Source organism: Lissotriton helveticus, chromosome 1_2 (assembly GCF_964261635.1).
Source record: "Lissotriton helveticus chromosome 1_2, aLisHel1.1, whole genome shotgun sequence".
Classification (NCBI taxonomy): Eukaryota; Metazoa; Chordata; class Amphibia; order Caudata; family Salamandridae; genus Lissotriton; species Lissotriton helveticus.
Window position 1 is genome coordinate 131,937,926 of NC_136058.1, and position 22,709 is coordinate 131,960,634.

Consider the following 22,709-nt stretch of genomic DNA (forward strand, 5'->3'; position numbering starts at 1 on the left):
CAATATATAAAACATATACCCATTAAGATTATTTACCTCTCTTCGATATTCTTTCCTTCCTCCATCAAAATTCATCCAACTCCTCTAGGGGACATAATGTTTTATGTATATTTAAATATACATTAACAATATGTTCCCTCTGAGGAAATGAAAGATATTGTCTAGATGCTTCTACAGACCAGTATCATTACCTTGCTCGTAGTTTCTTCGCCCGTATTGATTCTCTGAAACAAAACTAATTATCCAACTGGAGTGGTTTATATACTTTTTGGTTTCTTAACAGTCTATGGGATCATTTTATTACTCCTCCCACTTTTAAGTCATGTTTTTCAGTTGACGGGTGTTCTCACTCCATTCTCTAAAGCCTGCCTCACTACAGCGTAAAGGCCAAAAGGTTGGTTTAATCCAATATGTAAAGTTATAGACTTTAAAGTACACCGAGATTCATTGTCGTTTGTTTTAATGATAAACCATCAATTTCAATGTTCATTGCATATGACGAGTCATCATTGTCAAGCAATCGAAGTGCTTTAACAATGAAAGCCTCAAAGCTTTAAGTCACGATTCATACCCGTTCCAGATCCATCCCAATGTCATCAGTGATGTCATCAGTGATGTCACTGACCATGTCATGAGTGATGTAATATGTGACATCATCAGCAGTGCATTGCGGGCGCACGAGTTATAGTTAGCTCAACTGACTATAACAGGCGAATTTCTCTGGTTTTATATGAGTCAAATGTCCAACTAACTATAACGTCCCTGAAACCTATGGTTTTTCCAGTGAACATATATATATATATATATATCCAAAACAAGATGAAGCCACAACACAGCGTGTTAATTCATATATATATATATATATATATATATATATGCATAACAAATAATGTGCTTTTTATTGTAGTAACTTAAGGAATTAAACAAAAGACATTAATCTAATGGAAAATATATATTTGTAATAATTGTGTTTCATTGTACATATTTGTGTATATATATGTATATAAACAAACACAAATATATGTATGTGTTTTTATATAGGTATATATTTTTAAATTGTACTAAATATTAGTGAACTTTATCTCATTTACATTATATTAATTATATATTTTAAAATATTTAAGCTGTACTACCTTAAACTATATGTATATATATTAAGTAAAGGTATTTTTATGTTTTTAATGACATTAGTGTGAAACAATATTTCTTTTATATTTTTCTCTCTCTGACTTTTTGGACTTGGGCACAGAATATGCTGTTTGTTAACCTGCAACCCGTCAGGCTTGAGATGCTCCTGCTGTATAAAAATGTCCTCTGTGTGTCACCTCATTGTTGCTTGCAGTTAGGTTCGTTCTAAATCTAAAATAACTAATAAAAAATAAGAACTGCCTTGAAGTTGTACACAGATGCACGCAGCAACTAAAACACATGTGCAGACACCCCCCGCCCCCCCACACACAAACACTAGTGAGTGTATTAGTCGCCAAAAGGGTCTCAATGCATTGTAAACCATTACATTACCAATCACTGCAGCACATGCGTATATCATTGAGAGCATAAACTGTAAACTCCATGTGGTGCAGTTTCCAGAGCATGTGCCCAGCTCACCAATCTTCTGCTGTCTATTACCAAATCCCATTCTTTACAACACACAGTAATTGCTTAGACTCGAAGGGCGTCATGAGTGTTCATAACTTCTCAGAATATCTCTGTCCCAGTCTTTGACAATAGTAGCAGCAAATAAAAACAAGCCCCCTACTGTCCACCAAAAAGCCCTGCAGACCCAGCTTGATGGACTGCAAACCCAGCTTGACAACTGCTGAGATGGTAGGGAAATCTCAGACTCACACTCCCTGCATCTCACTAACTTATCTACGCCACTAACAGAAGACCCCCTTCTACAGTTGAACAGTGCCCTTCAGCTTCGGGAGAAAATACACATAGGATAAAATGGACACCTGCTCTCTCTCCCTGGACTCAAAAGATTTCTGTAACAAGAAGCCATCTCAAACCCAGCCAGACAGCCACTTGACTTCGTCATCATCCGGGAGGATGGCACTTCTATAGTCGCTTCCATTATAACTTGCACTGGCTCCCGGAGACAAGGATGGGATGGCAGCTGGCTAGGGATAGGGTCAAGCTGTGCGACTATGTCCTTCTGCTAATCAGTGCATACACAAATTCAGCTTAGAAAAGACTCCTGGTCCTAAAATTCAACACAATTAAGAGGCAAGCTACTGGAAGATTATTACTAATTCGAAGAAGGTGTTGAGGAATTAGTATCTTTGTGCATGATCACCAAAAGAGGTCTCTCCCATAGAGTGTTTGCACAGGCTCCTTTGGATGGGGGAAGACATCATGATGTCACTCAGAGACTTAAACCAACTCTACAGTGGGCAGCATTGGGTCAACGTACAAGTGCCAAACTCACAGTTTTCAATTTTTGGCGTATTAGGATTTAATACAAGAAAGCAAAATTTTTATCATTTATAAAGCAATGTGTGGTGGCTGATGTTGTATTTTGTAGCAAAACGCATGTTCTGCTACTTCCATTTGGTACTGGTTTTGGAAGTCATCTATATTTACACAAGAATTCTTACTGTCAGCCTTCATATACTTTCATCACCAAACAAATAAGTCTTTCTCAGTGCAAGAGACTGATTCTGCAGAGCTATCTTAGGAGGTGACATAGGGGCAAATTTATCATTGAGTTTTGCTGTAGTTGTGCCGCACAAGGGGGCATAAGGGTGATGCAACTACTAAGTCAAATTCATCAAGTCATGTAAGTCCACCTTGCGTGGCCCTGGATGACTTGATAAATCTGTCCAAGGAAGGTGTTCCATGGATGTAGCATGGGTGTTCCCACACATCCACCCTTGGATTGTGGTGAATTCCCAGAATTACTATTGCTGCTCGATCTGGGACTGTGTCAAAATGCCACACCTACCAAGGTGAAGCATAATGAGGAGAAGCATCTTTATTTCTCCTCATATTTTCCTATTTTGTGCGTGCTGCAGTCTGTATTTAACATGATACAGTGGATTTGTCTTTTCCTTGTGTATAGTGTGTTGCCTAACGCTAATGAAGGCTGTGCTGCAGGGGTGCCCGTGTTGCAGACAGGATAGTTATTATGCATGAAGGGACACCTGTCTGCACAAAAACAATCCTCGGAGGCATTTTCTATGTTTTCTGCATTATGCGGCACACATAGAATGATGAAAATGCTTCAGAAGATTGTTTTCCACCTTCCAGCACAAAAACAATCCTCTCAGGCATTTATTTTCTAAGAGTGCATAGAAAGAGGAAACTATTTCAGAGGAATGTTTTTGTGCAGGTAGGTGTCCCTTCATGCACAAAAACATTCCTGTTTGCAATTCAGACACCCTTGCAACACAGCACAAGGGTGCAAGGAAAAAAACAGGTATCTACTATATCATTGTTAAATACGGTGCATTCCTGCCCTTTTCCTGTTACGCAGCTCAGATTCGTGAAACCAACAAAATACACAAGTCAAACTGATCAAAAGTATATGCCGCGATCGAATTCTGAGATACTATCTGCAACAAGATCGATGAATCGCTTATGGCAGGCTTTAAAAACTGATCCAATGGATCCCATTAAAATAATAAAACTGAGAGAGGCCCGCAATCATCTCAAGAAAGCAAAACTCAAACTACGCATAAGCCAATGGAACCTGTTTTGGGTCAAATTGCAGCATGACATTAAAACAAACAACTCTGCCAGGTTGTGGCGCACAATCAATAGTGCATCTGGGCGCACATCCAAAGTTGCTTCTTCGAGCATACTTGAAATAGAGTGGATCGAATTTCTCTATTCCCACTTTAATGACCAGGAACTGCTCATTAACCATCTAAATCCCCCTCCCATGGACAAAGTAACACAAACAGAGATTGTCCGGGAACTTGTCCTGAACACTTCAAACTCCCTAAAGAAGCTAGGTCACAAAATGACACCAACAAAAGAACGTCTCTCGACCCAAAGCTGTGTCAATTTTGCGACAGTCCAGAAGGTCGAAATAGAAAAAATTATAAAAAAGGGATACAAGGATGGCGCGCCTGGTCCAGGTGGAATTCCTCAAGCTCTGTTCAAGGAAGATGCAACTTTCTGGGCTACGAAACTAAGCCCCCTTTTTAACTCATGTCTGCAAAACAACACCATACCGCCCTCCTGGCGTGGATCCATCCTTGCACCAATCTTCAAAGGAGGGGACAAAAAATCCCCAGGGAATTACCGTCTCATCGCACTCATTGACAACGAAGCAAAGTATTTTGCGGGAGTGCTGCTCAACTCACTTAGGGCATGGGCTGATGAAAACTCCATAATTCCTCCGAATCAAACAGGTTTCACAATAAACACCAGTACCTCAGTTAATCTCATGACCCTTTCATGCTTGATTGATCAAGCGAAATTCTGCTCCTGTCCACTTTATATGGGGTTTATAGACTACCAAGCGGCTTTTGACAATGTCAACAGAAGTAAACTCTGGCAGAAGTTGTCCAGACTTAACATTCCAGAGGTCCTCCTAAGAGCCATACAACTCCTACACCAGGACACATGGGTTAGAATAAAGATCGGGGACGGCTCAAGACTGTCTCGCCCGATTCCGATGGAAAAAGGCCTTAAACAGGGTTGTGTCTTTACCCCGACACTCTTCAACCTATTTTTAGCCGACCTCCCTGAAGCTCTCAATAAGGTCAACTCCCACGCTCCCAAACTATCTGTCTTGTCGCTGACAAATCTATTATATGCTGATGACGTGGTACTGTTAAGCAAAACAAAGATCGGAATGCAAAGACTTCTGGATGCTACTTCCGACTATTCAAACGACAATGAGCTTCGCATCAACAACAGGAAGACGAAAAGTTTAGCAGTGCACTCAAGGAAACTTAAGAAACTGTCTTGGGCTTTGAACAATGAAAGCATCGTCGAATCAAATTGCCAAAGGTACCTTGGAGTCACTTTCAACAATAATGGAAAATACAAATCCCACCTAGAAGAGCAACAAAGGAAGGGTACGGCACTCGCTTTTGCAATCAGACTAATTCACAAGAAACTACAAGGCCCTACTCTTGCACCCACATTACAGGCGGCTCAGGCAAAAATCATTCCTACTTTAACTTACGGCAGCGAAGCTTTAAAAGGATTGGACAGTGACCATCTGGACAAAATAATTACTAAAATCTACAGGTCAGTGTACAAATTGCCAAACCATACATCACCGGCACAAATTAGGCTGGAACTCGGCATCTGCAAACAACGATTGGCCAGAGCCATGTCTTTCCTCGTGTGCTGTCACAAATTGAGGCTATCAAAGGAGGGAGGTTTAGGATACCACTTGTGGGCCAGCATTGATAACAACTCATGGCGAGCAGGACATGAATACTGGTCAAAAGGCTTAGAAACTCTGTGCCTAAATGACCTCTGGAACTTGCACGCTAGTCAGATGGAATTTAAAAGGCTAGCGAAAATCAGCACCAAACAATTATCAATAGTGGAAGACAAAGCCAGCCTTGCAAAAAGAAGTCATGGGTGGATGACCCTTCAATCCTATGCCTTGCTAATTCCACAGCCGTACCTTACTATATCGTTCAGTGCTCGGATGAAACTAAGTTTTTTAAAACTGAGACTGGGAGTTATTAACCTGTTGACTCATAGGCCAAAATGGAAAAGAGAACATGGAAAAGTTCAATGCCGACTTTGTGGGACCTACAAAGAAGATATCATACACATCATATGCCTGTGCCCACAACTACTGACAGAGAGACAGGCCCTACTCAAGCATCATTGGAATACAAACATGATTAGAAGCTGTAGAGCAGCAGTTTTGGCCTGTTTCGACCCTAGGTACACTAAATTAAATTGTGCCCTAGTAAGATTCATGGAGCGCGCTGCAAAAAAACTTATTGAGCTGCCCAGAGTTTGTGACCCCCATTGGAATAATGCTGTAAAGTTTTATTTGTTGCTGCTGGCTTTTTATGAATATGACTTTTTAAATGGAAGTTCCATTTGTTATCATCTATACATACTGACTTTTAATGAATTTAACATTCTAAATGCAGTCTTGAAACCTTTTAAATGTTTTGTACTTGCAATGGTTTATTTTTAAATCACGCAATAAAGATTACACTTTTACGCAGCTCAGGCAGCAAAGTGGCTTGCTGCACTCCCTGAAATAATGAAAAATCTTCCCCTTAATGTTTGCGAAAGGTGGCCATGTTTAGTGAACATCTGACTAGAATGGAGTTGCACAGAGCGAAGGACATACCACATCAATAACCAAGGGTGATGCTGCCGTTCATGGGAAGGGACACAGCGCCATCACGAAAGTGCATGTACCGATTTCGAGAAAAGTATGGTTAGTTTTGAAACAGCCTTTATCTGGGGACTGATATGAGAGCAAGGGAAAGTGTAATGGGGAATGCTCACTTTACTTTTGTGTCTTGATATTTTTCTGTGCATGCACAGCACAAGCTGATCCCGTGTCTTGTAGCCCATTCAAAATATAGCATAACTGGTGTATTCTGGAGAAGCTGGATGTCCTGGGCTTCCAAGCGGTTACAGTGGGATAACTCGTTAGTGAAGACATAATAAGCACAAGCAACAGCAATTTAAACGGAGTATGACGGGTTGGGGACTTGTTCTCTCTGCTCTGCCCTGAAGCCAGGACTTGCACCATCTTCAGAGGGGAACATTCTTACCAAAAGATGTGCTGGAATGAAACTTCAGGGTGGTGCTCTAGAGTGTAATTGGAAGGTGGCTTTTTAGGAAAATGCACAAAAATAATGGAACAGCCTGGCACCCTAAGTGGTGAATACAAAACCAGTGATTAGAAAAATATTTGCAAGCCAGCGCCGAGGCAGTAGGAGGATTATTCACCATGTGTGAGGAAAAGTGGATACTGGAACAGCCAAGACTCTGCAACTTCGCTGAATGCATATCCTCATGGGAGACAAGAATCTTGTCGATGACGATGGAAAATGCACAGAGAAGGCAGACCCTATCCATGCCTACGTGGAAAAGACCAGGGATTTTAACTCATGATGGCCATTTGGGTTTAGGTACCCAATTTAAGGTCAGGCCACTAGCAATTTCATTCAACAGGCCAGCAACCACCACTAATTGCATAAAGTGCCTTGAAGCATTATCGAACTTTCAATCATGCGTGTGGGTACTCCTTTGCCAGGAGACATGGAGTTGCAGGAGCCTGACCATATGATCGTCGGCTTGATTGACAATGCCTGATCTCCCTGAAGAAGGTGTACAAAGGCTTGGCATATGGTCGGGATGGGACTCACAGTAGAGTCAAACCAGTCTGTCTCACTGCATTGTGTGACTCCTTGTTAGGCAATTACCTTTGCTTGTGAATACCTGTGGTGGTGTGTTCCGAGGCATTGTGTCACCAAAGTCAGCTCCAAAAGGATATTGAAGTGTCTCCTCCCATTATCCTGGGATTCATCACTGCCTCCTTCATGTCAGCAGAGTTTGAGAGCTCCATGGTGCGATTGTATATTTGGGCATTTTGATTCAAATCCTTTGAAGTCCATATGCTGCTCCTGCCTCCATTACACAGCTGCAGAACTAGCTGCAGCATCCTCGTCAGTATCAACAGCACATCTCCAGAGTGAAGGGGAGGCGCAAGGAGAAGGATGAAGACCCTAATTATTAATTATTAATCAGTGTCTGTGTAGAAGGTGTCATGTCTTTGGAATAACGACAAACAATTATCATGGAGTTACACAGGAGCTTTATTCAGTACCTCCTTCTGTATCCCTGTCATCTACTCGAGCTCGGCGGACATGGGTAGGTCTCCCCACACGGACACTGGAGTTCTGAGCTACACTTAATGGGCTCATCCCTGATGTTCGACTCCGCCGATCCCTCATGTGGTAATTAGTCCTTAACCATTAGGCATAGGAGAATCCACAGAGGTAACATACACCACATACATGACACTAGCATGTTATTGATGTTCCTTCCCCTTTTTATCACTTTTTGTAAAGGTCCTGATGAATCGCGTGTGACTACACACCCTGCGAGAAACATGTCGACCACCTTCACTTCTAGTCTCCTCTAGGATCACTTGAATTAACCTGTTGACACCTAGCGAGCTAGCCCCACCTTTTAATTGCAGTCAGGGGACCCCCAGAATAAAGTGAATTCCGGTACCCTTTGCTACATTTTAATCTCCCAATCACATCGGAATACCATCCTGCCCACACACCCCCACCTCATCATAAGGCTGTTGGATAAAAAGATCTCCGCCAAAGCGCCCCTCTTTGAGGTGAGCCCGTCGGGGATTGCACCGCCTCCCCGACGAGGAGCAAACGCCGATGATGAAGCATGACACCCTTTTGGGTGTGTGAGGCAAATACATCCAACATAATGGATGCCCCGGGGTGTTAGACGAACACCTTTGGTCACGCCAGTTTAATACCTTCCTATCTCTCCACAGGAACAGTTCAGCAACCCCTCTTTTGCTTGCCCAGTACTAGATACGGACACAAGCTGTTACTGGACCTTCCACCCTCCTGAGTGGTAAACAGTGTCTGTTGATCAATTGATCACTTGGCTTATCTCCCTCCTTTTTGTTAAAAACTACTCTATCTAACCCCATCCTGTCTACGCTCCTCGTCTACCCCTCACCCTAGCTAGCTCCGCCCCCCTGACTACTAGACTGCTAACAACATTACATCTCCCCCTTTCTTAACAAAACGATATAAACAGTGTTTCAATCCATCTCTTCAATGAGTCTCTTTTGCGGCTGGATATCACGACGGGCCGCAAAGACATGGTCCCGGTCAACTCACCAGGCAAGGGTTCATTTGGCTGACCTCTGTCTTCTGGGTTACCATGGTCAGGTTCTTCAGGTGTGAGTGTATCAGTCAAGCTCATCAGAGGCCCTTTCATGTTTCGAGGACACTTCTTGAAATGAGATATGTTCCTGGTGATTCGTCGTTGGTCAGATTCTGCAGTTAGCATGGTGCCCTTCTGTTGAGTAACCAGCAAGGGTTCATCTCGGAATCGACAATCAGTGTTTCTATGTTGATCCTGTTTGACAAGGACGTAGTCTCGTTCATGCAGGGATGGTGATCTCGCTCTCCTCTTGGCATCGGCATATGATTTCATTTTGTCTTTGTTACATTTGTCAGTCACTGCCATCTCTTGGTGACTGCGGATTGGCGACACAGCTTGCAAGGCCCCTTCCCATGTTGGGATGCGATTTCTCATCGGGCGCCCTAGCATGAGGGTCGCTGGGCATTGTCCGGTGGTCGAATGTGGAGTTGTCCTATAAGCTCTGAGGACTTCATTCAGGGCGACTTGCAGGTCCTTTTTCTCAGCCGTGGCTTGCTGAAGTGTCTTTTTGATCGTAGCCATAAATCTTTCGATGGTGCCATTAGCTTGTGGCCAGAGAGGTGTCGTTTTCCTGTGCTTGAAGTCCATGTGTTTTGCAAATGCACTGAATTCAAGTCCATTGAATGGGGGTCCATTGTCCGTTTTCACCTCTTTAGGGACACCCCATATTGCAAACACTTCATCTAACACTTTGAGAGTGCAAGAGGCACTTGTGGATGACACTATTTGTGCGATGGGAAATCGTGAATATTCGTCAATTATGGCTACCACATATTTTCCAGACTGCAACGGTCCGTAGAAGTCCATGGCAATTTCTTGCCATACTCCGCTGGGCAGGGTGGTCATTTGTAGTGGGGCCGGTGGATTGCCTTTGTTGGTCAAATGGCATAGATGGCAATCCTTCAGAGTAGACTCTACCATCTGGTCAAGGAAAGGAAACCAGACGCGTTCCCGGAGAGCTCGCTTCGTTGATACTACTCCCCTATGGCCTTCATGGGCCAGATTGACAACTCCCTGCCGTAGTTGACTAGGAATCACAATTCGTTGACCTCGTAGTATGACTCCATCTGTGGTAACCGACAATTCATCGCAGACGTGCCGGAATGCTTGCATCTCTTGCCTGACAGCTGGGTCTGTGTCATCTTCTTGAGGGTCATGTCTCCATCGATTAGTTTGAATCCGGCGGAGTACCATCTGCAAGACGGCGTCTTGGGCGGTGACCTCACGAATGACTTTCATGGGAATAGCGGGTGGCAGCGCTTGGTCGGCCACGAAGTGGATGTACTCCTCAGCGATCGATGGTTTGGATTCTGATGATGGATGAGGGTGGCGGGACATGTAGTCAGCCGGGTTCTCCGCCTTCTCCGGTTTGTGAACGATGGTGAAAGTGTATTCCTGAAGTCTGAGACCCCACCTCTCAATCCTTGGAGGCATTTTAGATCTTGGGTTGCCGTAGATGGTGACCAGCGCCTGATGATCGGTGATGAAGGTAAAGTGCTTGCCGTACACAAAGACATGAAAGTGTTCATATGCCCAAACCACCGCAAGACTTTCCTTCTCCGGTTGCGAATACTTCTTTTCAGGATCAGACAGACTGCGACTGGCATAGGCAACGATACGTCTCTGGTCAGAGTCATTTTCATATTGTGCCAAGATGGCCCCCAGCCCAACGGGGCTGGCGTCCACGGTGATCTCAGTCTTCCGTTGAGGGTTGAAGTACGAGAGGCTGTCAGCCGATTCCACTGCCCGCTTGATATCTCTGAACGCCTGTTCACACTGAGGGGTCCAGTCAAACGGTTGGCCAAGTTTAGTGAGGATCCGAAGGGGATGACTGATGGTCGCATAGTCTCTGATGTAACGGGCACAGTAGCTGGCCATCCCCAAGAATGATCTCAAGTCACTGACGTCTTGCGGGTTCTTGGTGTTGTTCAGGGCCACAATCTTATCCGGATCAGGCTTCATACCTGCCTCTGAGAAAATGTGGCCAAAAAATTTCAACGTTGACTGGTGGAACTCACACTTGTCTCTGTTCAATGTCAAGTTCGCATCCAGCAGGGCATGACAAACGTGATCCAGCGCGATGTCGTGCTCACGAACATCGGACCCATACACAAGGATGTCGTCGCTGTAATTCAGAGTGTTGGGGATGTGTTGAATGATTTGTCGGATCGCCTCCTGAAAAATCTCCGCGGCAGATGAGACACCAAAACTCAGTCTTTTGTACCTAAAAAGTCCTAAGTGAGTTGCAAATGTTGTGATGTAGCGAGATTTGGCGTCCAATTCTAGCTGGTGGTAGCCTTTGTTTAAATCCAGCTTTGAGAATACCTTTGCTCCATTCAATGCAGCGATCATGTCGCTCAGATGCGGTCCAGGGTGGCGCTCCCTTTCGATCGCAGTGTTGGGTAGACGCATGTCAACACACAGTCTCACCTTGTTGGGAGTCCCTTTCTTAGGTACAATGACCACTGGCGACACCCATGGGGTTGGACCATCCGTGCGCTCTATGATGTCTGCAGACAGGAGTTCTTGAAGTTCGTCCTCGACGGCACTTTTGAGATGAAATGGAACACGTCGAGGGTGCTGTGCCACAGGTTTGATCTGTTCATTGATGTGCAGATGTATTTGACACCCTTTCAGCTTTCCCAGGCCTTGAAACAGCTTGGGAAACTTGCTGACGCAGTCTTGGTTGTCACTGACTTTAAATAAAATTTCAACCAGACGAAGACGCTCCGCAGTGGGGAAGCTGAGCAAATAGTTGGCCTCAGGTCCTTTGATGACGTGTATGACCGCTGGTATGGTAATGTTGTCGTGAGTGAGCGTTGTGGGGAATTTGCCCAAACAAGGGAGTGGCTTTTTGGACATCTACGTGAAAACACGGACTGGCGGAAAAGTTAGTGGGGTCTTAGGAGTCATTTTCTCATATTCTGTAACTGGGATGTAGTTCAGCGAAGCCCCGCTGTCCATTACAAATTTGGTGTCATGGTTCCCTACTTTAATGTCTAAACGTGGATATTTTTTGAGTTGATCAGGATCTGCAATCATGTTCAAGTATTCTATGGTGTAATCCGAATCCCTGGATGATGAAATGAAATGAAAAATTGCACTTGTATATCGCATAACTACCCGGAGGCCTCGCAGCGCTTGTGACTGATTATTTAGCGCAGGCTCAGGGTAGTTCAGCAAGTCTTGCCAAACAAGTGCGTTTTCAGGGCTTTCCTAAAGGACATATAATTGCTGTTTCCTCGGATAGGGAGAGGGAGGGAGTTCCAAAGTTTTGCCGCTGAGTGGGAAAAAGAGCGGCCGCCCCAGCGGGCTCTGTTGACTTTGATCGAGGTTGCCAGCTGAAGGGTACCTGATCGAAGGGGACGGGAAGGAATATAAGGCTTGACTATGGAGTGGAGAATTGCAGGGCCAGCTCGATGAAAGGACTTGTGCAGAATGCACATGGCCTTGAATTGCACTCTTGATGCTATTGGGAGCCAGTGAAGCTCTTTTAGGGCCATCTTTGCTAACTGCCAGCGGGGCAAGTTGTAGAGTAGGCGGGCAGCACTATTTTGTGTAACCTGAAGCTTTTGTATAACAGAGGCTGGGGCCCCCATATAGAGAGCGTTCCCATAGTCCAGACGAGAAAGAATGAAGGCCTGAACCATGACCCTTCTCGCCTGGAATGGGAGCAGAGGGAGCACCTTGCGGAGCATCCTCATTAGCCCAAAGCAGGTGGCGGCAGTCTTAGTGGCCTGAACCGAAAAGTCTAATGCTTTGTCGAGCCAAATCCCGAGGCTCTTTATTTGGGGCTTGGGAACAGGGGGCAAACCCAGACATGGTGGCCAGATGGTTGCAAGGGCAGACGGGGAGGGATTGCCCAGAAGGATGATGTCGGTCTTCTCCCCGTTGAGCTTTAAACAAGAGGATTGCATCCACCTGGCAACGGCCTCTAGACAGGGACCTAAGGTGCTGGACGAGCCCTCAGGGTGGTCTAAAGAGACCACCAGTTGGGTATCGTCTGCGTAGGTGACAATACGCACACCAAAAGGAAGGACTATCCTGTCTAGAGGTTCCATGTAGGCATTAAAGAGGCTGGGGCTTAGGGAGGATGCCCCACCCTAAGATGATGATCTCGAGTCCCGGGACGGAGATCTGCGCTCCCATCGCGATCTGCTTGATTCTCGTCTGGAGTGTGACGAGCCTGAGGACAGCGTGGACTTTCCCTGAACAGCTCGTATGTGATGTTTTCTTGTGTCGGAACGAGACGACCTCGCTGTCTCACTTTGTCTCTCCTTGTGATAGTCTCCGCACATTGCTTCAAAGTGGTTAGACCGCCCACATTTCCTGCATCGCTGACCCATGGCAGGACATGTGTCTACATGAGGATAGTCATATCCACACCGGTAACATCTTTTTGTCCTTTCCGGTTTCCAGTCCCTTCGACCAGGTTCTCTCTTCCTGTAGTCTGGGCGCCGTTGGCGAGATGACGGTCTCGGTCTCCATTGTTTCTCCTGCGAGTACTTTCGTCCTCTGCTTTTTGCCTGGACGCGGTGCACCTGCTCATGGCTTACACTGTGTCCTGTTTCAATGGTGGTGGCGTGCTCCTCAGCCTGATCATAGACACGAGTCATTTCTTCGATCTCGTCCAATCCATGGGGTTTTCTCAGCAGCCGCCTCCTGAGGGTTTCTGAGTGACAACCGGTTATGATTTGCGATTTGATGGCGGCATCAGGCGAGAAAGTTTCAAATTCACAGTGTCTCGACAGCCGCCGTAGTCGGGTGATGAATGCGCTCATCGCCTCATCTTTTCCTTGACGCGCTTGGTGAAATGCATGACGTTCATAGTCTACGTTCCTTTTATGGAGGAATTTCTTGTTCAATGCCTCACGTACTTTGTCATAAGTTCCAGCATCTGCAGGGGGAAGGTCTTGGATTATTTTGCTTATTTCTCGACCTGCTAGGTTGCGGAGAGCAACCAATTTTTCTTTGTCTACTGTTACTTTGGATCCCTCAATGTAGTCTTCGAAGTCTTCTAGCCATTCTTGCCACTTGGGGCCCATGCTCCCTCCAGTGGTCAGGGTCAGAGGTTCCGGGGCTCGCAGGTGTGATCCTCCCGCGATGGTGGGCTTGGCTTCATTAGGCTGTGGTGAGGTGTCGGGGGTCACCATTGTGTCGTTACTTGCTTCTCACCCTTTTCCTTGACTTCGACTGACCTGTCTCTGTTTGTTCACGCAAGCTTTCAGTGAGCAATTTCAGTCGTCTTCTGTCAATGTTTGTTGGGTTTGCTCGTGCTTGTTCAACTTGGCTAGTTCAGGCTTGCTATGCCTCTTCAGAATCTGGGCACGTCGTTTCTCGCTGATTATTTTCTATGCCTGACTTTAAAATGGCCGCCTCTAGTCTGCACAGGGGAGATGTCTCGAGAGTTGCCTGACTTTAAGATGGCCGCCGCCACCAAGCTCTCACTTCACACGAGGCTTCAACTTCAGTCATTCAGTCTTCTGGTCTCACCAGCAGCCGATCTCAGGGCAGCGCTCTCCAAATTTCGGATTCCTCAAACAGCTGCACAGTCAGGTGAGGTTTGGGGTGGGCTCCCACTGCGCCTCACCAGGTCCCGCGTTCAATCGGCGACCGCGTGCCAACGCTCACGCATCGGGAGTGAGGTTTCCGACGCCGGAGCCCTTCGAGCTCTGTTTCGAGCTCCGCTTTCGTCGCGCTCGTTGGTGCCTGTCAGCGGTCCTCTGGGGCAGTTTCCTTCACCCTGGGCACTCTTCACTACTTTGGGGTGCAAGGCAGAGTCGGGGTGGGCACCCGACTTCTGTTCCGTTAGGGCACGCCAATTTGCACGCATCAAGCGTGAGTCGCGTTTTGGCGCGATTGAGCGTTTCTTTTCTTCAGACGCTCGGGCGCTCGTTCTCTCGGTTCCTTTGGGCTCCCTCGATCCCCTGGCTTTGGGGAGAGGGTCACTCGCTGCTGGCCTCTCTTTTTTAGGCGGCAGCTCGGCTCCACGCAGCAGCGTTCTTCTCTTTGGGCGCTGCACGGGACAGGGTGCTCTCGAAGGGTTCTGTGGGCAATGGGCATGCCGATCCCACCCTCGTCGCCAGTTGTCGTGTCTTTGGAATAACGACAAACAATTATCATGGAGTTACACAGGAGCTTTATTCAGTACCTCCTTCTGTATCCCTGTCCCTACTCTATCTAACCCCATCCTGTCTACGCTCCTCCTCTTCCCCTCACCCTAGCTAGCTCCGCCCCCCTGACTACTAGACTGCTAACAACATTACAGAAGGGAAATGTATATACTGCATGAGGTTCAGTGGAGTGTACTGAGGCAACAAATTATTATGTTAACCTAAGTAAGCATCTGAAATATGCCATGGTGTGTTCCAAACAGTGGCTCACAGACCACCAAGCCAATCCCTCAAGGGAGCTAACCGAACAAGTCAATAACTCAATAGCAAAAGAGGGCTGATTCAAAGGGGGGGGAGTGTATGTGTGTGTATGTGTGAATGGGGAACTCAGAAAGAGAGCAAAAGGATGCTACAAAACTTCAGGAGAGGTCACAGAGAGCCAGCAAAGTGACACACACTGGAGAAATAAGGCATCCTTTTTTATGTAATTTTGCTTAGATGACCAACAAAGGGATGTACTCCATCTTATAATGCGATAGAAATAGAGGAAAAGTAAAGCGTACATCATAATGGGTAGGAAATTATAAAAAGAAAGGAGGGCCCACCCAAACCAGTTCCTACTGAGAACGCAGATATACTTTATTACTTACCGTAGGTACACTACAGGGTATGGACCAGAGAACTCAAACTCCTCCACAGTAGTATATTCAGAAGCTACATGTGTCTAATTCACACGTGTTGAATCAAATAGCCCAACTTACAATGCACTTTCTTGGTAACATTATTTTGACTCTGGAAATTGTTCGACTTTCAGATCTTCAGTTACTTCTATAAATGATAGGTCAAAATGGTATTACATGCTGGGTGTAAAACAAAGTTTCTCCATGTACACCGTGAGAACTGTACGTAATATTTAAACTTTGATGGACTTGCTATTGTAAATATCAAGCCTGAAAATGTCATACAACGTTATGATAGGACATTTTTACATCTGAAATTGAAAACATATTGTGTATGTTGTTATGGTACATATTTCAAACTATATAATAACCCGACTTAAATAGAGAAGTATTGCTGTGATCTATGATAAATCAGTGCATAACACTGCCACTGGGTTAGAATAAAATCTAAAAATCCACTAAAATATAAAATGTGCAACCAGCTGCTGAAGCATTAAGCTTTTAGTCACACATTTATCACCACTGCTAAGAAATTTCTCCACTGCAGATAAATGTACAGAAGGGGCTATAAAATCCATGGTCTATTATGTTTCATTTTGCCGAGTGATAGAATCGCAGTAAAAAGAAAATATGAAATTATCTGGTCTGCTTCACCTTTATTACTTACAGATTCAGGCTTCTTGGACTGGAGAAAGTCTTACCTCAAAATCAATAACAGCGGGATTATATTTTAAAGACCTTCCCCAGAGGCGATAGGTGTTGGCATTCCATTTGAGCGAGATTCCACCACTTGACCCGGAATCTCCTCCGCGAACTTGGGAGATGATGTCTTCAATTGCAGCTCCATTCGAACCACCAACTTGAAACAAAAAAAATATATTTTACAAGTTGGTGCTAATTATCACGTTCTCCCATCACGAGTCTTAGTGTGATCATGTGCCTATTTAGTGACAGCAAAATCCACACACATTTTAGTAGAATTTGCACATTACAAAGCTCTGCCGAAAAGGGCTTTTCCTTCCACCCAATTTTCATTCTGGAAATGCACTTCTGCCTTTGAGTGAATTTGAATGTGGTTCCAGGCTAGGAAACAGTCTTCATACTGCCCCTCCCATGGACGCTGTGAATCCCGCCCCTAAACTAAAACTAGGGGGCATATTACCAAGCAGGGCGATAGACAATTATCGCCGCTTTAGCGACCGTTTTCGGCCGCTAAGCGGCGATAATTCTATTGCTCTATCAGCAAGAGTCGCTAACAGCAGTTAGCGACAGCTTTAGGCGATAGCGAGCGGTTTGGGTCCCGCTTTGCATGTCAGCGATATTTATCGCTAATGACATGCAAAGTGGGCGTACCCAACCTGTTAGCGACTGAAAGCAGTCGCTAACGTCGCTATCGCTTATTAGCAAGGCAGGCGTAGCGATGGAAATATTCCCGCTATCACCAAAAACTAACGCCTGCTCTGACCAGTTCGTAGCCATGTTATCCAATGGGAGGTGGATAACATGGCTAAGAGCATTTTGCCGCTAGTGCGTGAATATTGCTGTATTCTCAGCGATATTCACGCTATCGCCGGAAAATGTATCGCTTTGGAGATAAACGTTGCTAATAGCACGTTATCTCAGCGATAATTTCCTGCGATGCTTAGCAATAAAAAATTCGTTGCTAAGCCCAGTTAGCGATAAATATCGCTAATCATTGGTAATATGCCCCTAGAGTATTTATTTGGCCAGACAGATGGGAACTTCAGATTCATAAGCGCACCTTAACCCCACACATCTGACATGCATTTTGTGTTTCGCAACTATGTATTTTGTGCACCTAACGCTAATCCGGGTGTATAAAATGCGCTGTCTGTCTGGACATTTTCTCAGACAGTCAAATGTGTGAATGATCAGGGGCATTTAAAATTGTACAAACAATGCATTTTCTGGTGAGAACCTACATAGTGCTGTTCATAATAAACCTAACTCATGTTTGATAATTTTATGGAATTCTTTTAGATGTTTAGCAGGATGTCATGCAAGAACTGAGAAATGTTAATTGCTAGTGGTGTTGCTATGCTACCCATCTTCATCAACACATTTTACTAAGAACTCATATCCGTTCCATTTATTAGGAAGTATGATGTTGTAAAACATGGTTCTGATGAAAGTATGTAGCAAGCACCTCATATCGCCTACACACTGCACTGGATTGTGTAAGTCTGGTATGGAAAGCAACAATTCCACATGTTTTCTCATTTTCCAAAGAAAAACATGGAATTGAAGGTATTTGAAGCTCTTGGTAAAATTCGGTAGCCCACGGGGTTGCGATTTATAAAGTGCAGTCGAATGTCATTATTCGAAGTGGCAAATCAAAATGGTGTCTCACACCTTAGTTTACAATTCTTCCCCTTCATAGAATAAACCTCTCTATGTACATTTATGTGCCTATTTACAAGCACCTTGCGTGGCTGTTGCTTCACTTTTCCCCATATAAAAAGGGACGCCCCTTAGTGTTGTTTACAGTTGGTGATCTTATTTAAAACCCAGCCCTTGCACATTCATCTGCACGTGGCATTTGCTTAATGTTTATTTTTTGCCGCCATGGGTTCCCTTCCTTGGCCCAAAATAAAAATCATGAATTTGATTACGACTGTAGTGTTTGGAAGGGTATCCACATATTAGGGACAAGGTGACTCACTCCGCTGCGTGATATAATGATAAATATGCTCCTAGTTCTGTCACGTCGTATGTCAAGTTTGCAAACTGAATGCAGCAAAAATCAGTATTCTTTCGCCCGACAAAATAAATCAACTATGTGGCATGTTCAGGGACATTGTTGTAGATTACATGACATTTTACTAGGGGTTGATAGTGGCACAACATTATTACCAGTGTTCAAGAAAACGTTAAAAGAAGTGTAGTGTGTTTCAATAATAAGGAAACATTCCTCAAGTCGCAGCAATATGCAGCAATATGCCAAATGTGCTATAAGTGAACTTGTCATGGAAAGGGGTGCTGGTGAAGTGAGCTCTTCCCTGAGCAAAAGTAGGATCTTCTGGGTAAAGCTGAGGATGTGAGCTTCAGATGCCTCAGAGTTACAGGTTTGCAGGGATCCTAATCGGCCCTAAGGATGTGAGTTCCAGGAGTTCCAGATGCCTCAAGGTTACAGGCTCAGAGGGCTCCCAGTCGTCCCTGAGGATAGGAGCGCCAGATGCCTCTGAGACGCAGGCGTGGCAGGCTCTTAATCAGATCTCGGATGGGAGTTCCAGTAGTTTCAGATGTCTCAGAGTTACGGGTTAGAGGGCTCCCAATCGGCCTTGAGATTGGGAGCTCCAGATGCCTCTGAGTTAATTCCTCAGAGGGCTCCTAATCGGCCCTCAGGGTGGGAGCGGCAAATGCATCACAGGTGCAGGCTTGGTGGTCCCCTAATCGGACCTCAGGATGGAAGCCCCAGGTACCTCTGAGATACATGCTCGGATAGCCCTGCTTGTAGATACTGGGGGTAGGAGAATCCAGAGCTGCTGCTGGGTGAAGCACAAAATGTCTCGGCCTGGGAATCCAACAGACATTGATTGTCCAAGATGTAGTGTACACTGGCCGGCCATGCCCTCCTGGATGTCCCCTGTCCAGAGGCACAGCCCCATGACAGAATGGAAAGACTATGAAAATTCCCAAGACATGGAACGGAGTTCTGCAGTTGAGTTCCCCCAAACTCCGTCCATATTGGGCAGTTATGTGAGAAAAAGCAACCACGGAAAGTACATCTTTGCTGCAAACTCTGAGTGCCCTGTACCTGAAGCTGGAAGGGCACCTTTCCCAGCAGCAGTGGTGCCCTGAGTATTGGGTGAACAGAACTGGCAAATATTGCTACCGATCAGCAGAACATGATCTACTGTCAGCCCGAGGCAGTTCAGCATGTGCCACCCAAGCAGGCCTGACCAGTACAGTTCCATCACACTGGAGAAGTGGCAAAAGTAATTACAATTCATTTTACATTTAGATGCGAACAATTATGCAAAGATGCTCTCACCAGTTTCTCAACTCGGTGGTACCTCAACTGTTTTTTTTTTTTAGAAATGGATTGATTGAGTTTAATTTACAAAAAGGGCAAGAACCAATTAGAAAAGCAGGTGAGCTGCTGCAACCTCATTACCATTCACAGTTCCTCCACTGAGTGGGGATATTGCAACATCACCCTCAAACAGATGGCAAGGAATTAAAATAGTAAAAGATCATTTTCAAGGGTCTAACTCCAGCTGTCCTGCAAGGAACATCAGATCCCCATCCCTACATTACCATTGAATAACTGCCAAGTTTTCTTAAAGCAACCGTTCCCCTGAAACAACTGCAAATGCATCCAAGACCTACTTGAGACCTGCATATTACATGTAAGACTTGGGATGCCTCAGAAACCTTTTTATATGTTGGTGGCTGCATGTGTCTCGGACCGGTGAAGGGAGACCTGCCATATAGTGCTGTTAGTCACAGCACATTCAAGGTCCAAGTAAATTGGGGGAGTGATGTTCATTTGATGCTCTTGCCTTTCCTTTTTTAAGGCGCCTTTTTTAAGAATCCCCCATAGACATGTTGCTGGTATTCCTGCTCAGTGCGAGAGGAAGCTCAGCTTCTGACAGCTGCTGAACATGCTTGGCTGAAGAGCCAATGTGGTAAATCTATCATCTATAGGATTGTAAGTGAATTCCTTCCTGGTAGCCGTAATCTACCTGAAGGTGGATCTCCGGTGGCATGACACCTCCTACAATTAGTGTTTAAGAGTAGATGCATTGTTTGTGGAAACCTTTTCGTCATCTATGTAGGTCATAGGATTTTTACTATCATCGTTATGATGGAAGGTCAACCATGACTGAGGTAGCAGGACCTTGGCTAGAGCCTTTTACTGTGAGGAGTTATGACTCTGTTGAAGCAGGAGGTTTGACATTTTTCTCTGGATGTCAATGACCTTGAAGAAGTTTAAACGTACCATCCAGTCACTTGGTGGTTCATGTTCGCCAGATAAAGCAGTTCCATGTTTGTTTACATCAAATGAGCTGATGATGTTTCCAGTCTTTTTTTTGTTGGGTTATAAATTCCCTCAAGGAAATGGCTGCAAGTCTAACTATGCTGAAATAGTTTCTATTTGAACAACACTTGCAGTCTGGTGCCATCTCCTGGTTTCCTTTTTTTCTGATATTATAAAACATGCTTTCTCTTTCTTATCATTTGTCTTATCCAAATATTCAAGTTCCATTTTTTTCTGTCTGACCTTCTCCACTGTCATTGTTTACTGTTCTTTGTACGTGTCCCTTCCTTCTAGAATTCCTTCCGCTTCTTTCTATCCCCTTCCACTACCTCATAGTATGTAGCACATCTCTATATGTCTTTAGACCTGTTTGTATGAATTCTTCTAGTTACATCCATTGTAATTTATGTATATTTTTGTATACGTATCACACATTTGTTAGCTTTCTGTGGTTTATACATTGAGAGAATTTGCTCAAATCCTATTTGTTTTGAGCTATACTTGAAGTGAATGCTGCTATATGTTCCCACCCTTAAAAATTTGATCTTGAACTTGTCAAGCACTCTAATGCTCTAACCCATCATGTGCCCTACGCCCCCACCCGCATCTGCCCCGCTTCCGGCGGGCTATGCCAGCCAACCTTGCAAGGCGGGGATATCATTTTAGCAATTAAGATCCTGCCTGCTAGATAGAAGAGTAATCGCTGCCAAAAAGCCACGGCCTTATGCCTATTGTTACCATTGTAGCAGTGTTGATTTCTTCTCATGTTTCTACTGATTGTGGTATTTACCGCAAAATGCTAGAATCAGTTCATCTCACATTGTAACACCAACGCAACAGCAGGCACTACATCAATTACCAGGGTCTTACACGTACTCTCTTCATCTATTGCCTTTTTTTAGTTCCTTAATTTTTAAGGATACTTTTAATTGTTTATGCTGCTCTATTTTTGTATTTTAGTAATATGAAGTAAGCAAAAGTCCTGTGGTTGCTGGTATAGAGTTCTTAGATATTTGTAAAACAGCCCATTTATAACGTCCTGAGTATACTGGACCAATGTATTCTGATCTTTGACACAATTTATATGTGTGGATGAGTTTTTCGTTTTTATAAGCCATGACAGCAGATTGCCTGATTTGCCTCCTTCTCTGTTTAACTGCTGCAGAAGAATTGATTATTTTGAAATGACTCCAACGTTTGGATTGTACTTACTAAATCAATAACAACATCTAATGTTAATAGCTAATATTGTTTACTATGGGTGAATGCCTAATCTGGTTAATTCTTGTTTTTATTTCTACTTTACCAATTTTATACGCATCAATGTCACTTTGGGCAAAATGTTTTGTAATTTTTTTCTGTTTACATGGTCTGCCTCGAATCACTATTTTAGATCTAGGACATAAGCATATTTCTCACTTTTGAAAGTCATTTTGCAGATATCTCCAGAGTGCTGTGGACTTGTCTTCCGGCTTCCTCAGACCCACACTCAAAGTGACTGGTCTTCATTTCTGGCATTATCTGAATGCTCCTACAACGCCATCCATAGTGCAACTCAGACTTGACCTTTTTGCTGTCTCCTCTTCGAGGTCTTCACCCTAGTACCTGTCCTCCTGGATTTCATGCTTTTAACCTAGTGCCAGCTGCCACCAGTTTGTTTATCACTTACAAACCATAAGATGCAAGATTCTGTTCAATATCAAAAATTCCAAAAGTAGGAGGAAATACTATGCAATGTCCATTTTAGTCCTTCTCCTCCCCATTAGATCAGACATAAAGTTTGGTTGTTATCAAAATATGTTCCTACTCATCTTTCTCTTAACACTTTCAAGCCCCAATTATATGAACCTTTCAAAGTCATTCAAATCATTAACTCAGTGGCACTCAACACCAGTTGACAATGAATAGGAAGATTCATCCAGTATTTCAGCCTTCTGAATTGAAACTTTATTGTGCGGATCCTTTCCAGTGTCTTTATTTCTGAGTCCACCATTTCTGTTGAATAATATACCAGAATCTGACGTGCAAGAAATTTGA

At 44.4% G+C, this 22,709-nt stretch overlaps 1 protein-coding gene across 1 annotated transcript in view; it reads right to left on the reverse strand.

The window, feature by feature from the left end:
- C8A (complement C8 alpha chain) overlaps positions 1–22,709 on the reverse strand; it is a 438,546-nt gene that overhangs the window by 120,450 nt on the left and 295,387 nt on the right. The window contains exon 9 of the mRNA XM_078670076.1: positions 16,369–16,526. Within this exon, the coding sequence (XP_078526202.1) occupies positions 16,369–16,526 (158 nt within the window). The remainder of the gene's footprint in view (positions 1–16,368; positions 16,527–22,709) is intronic.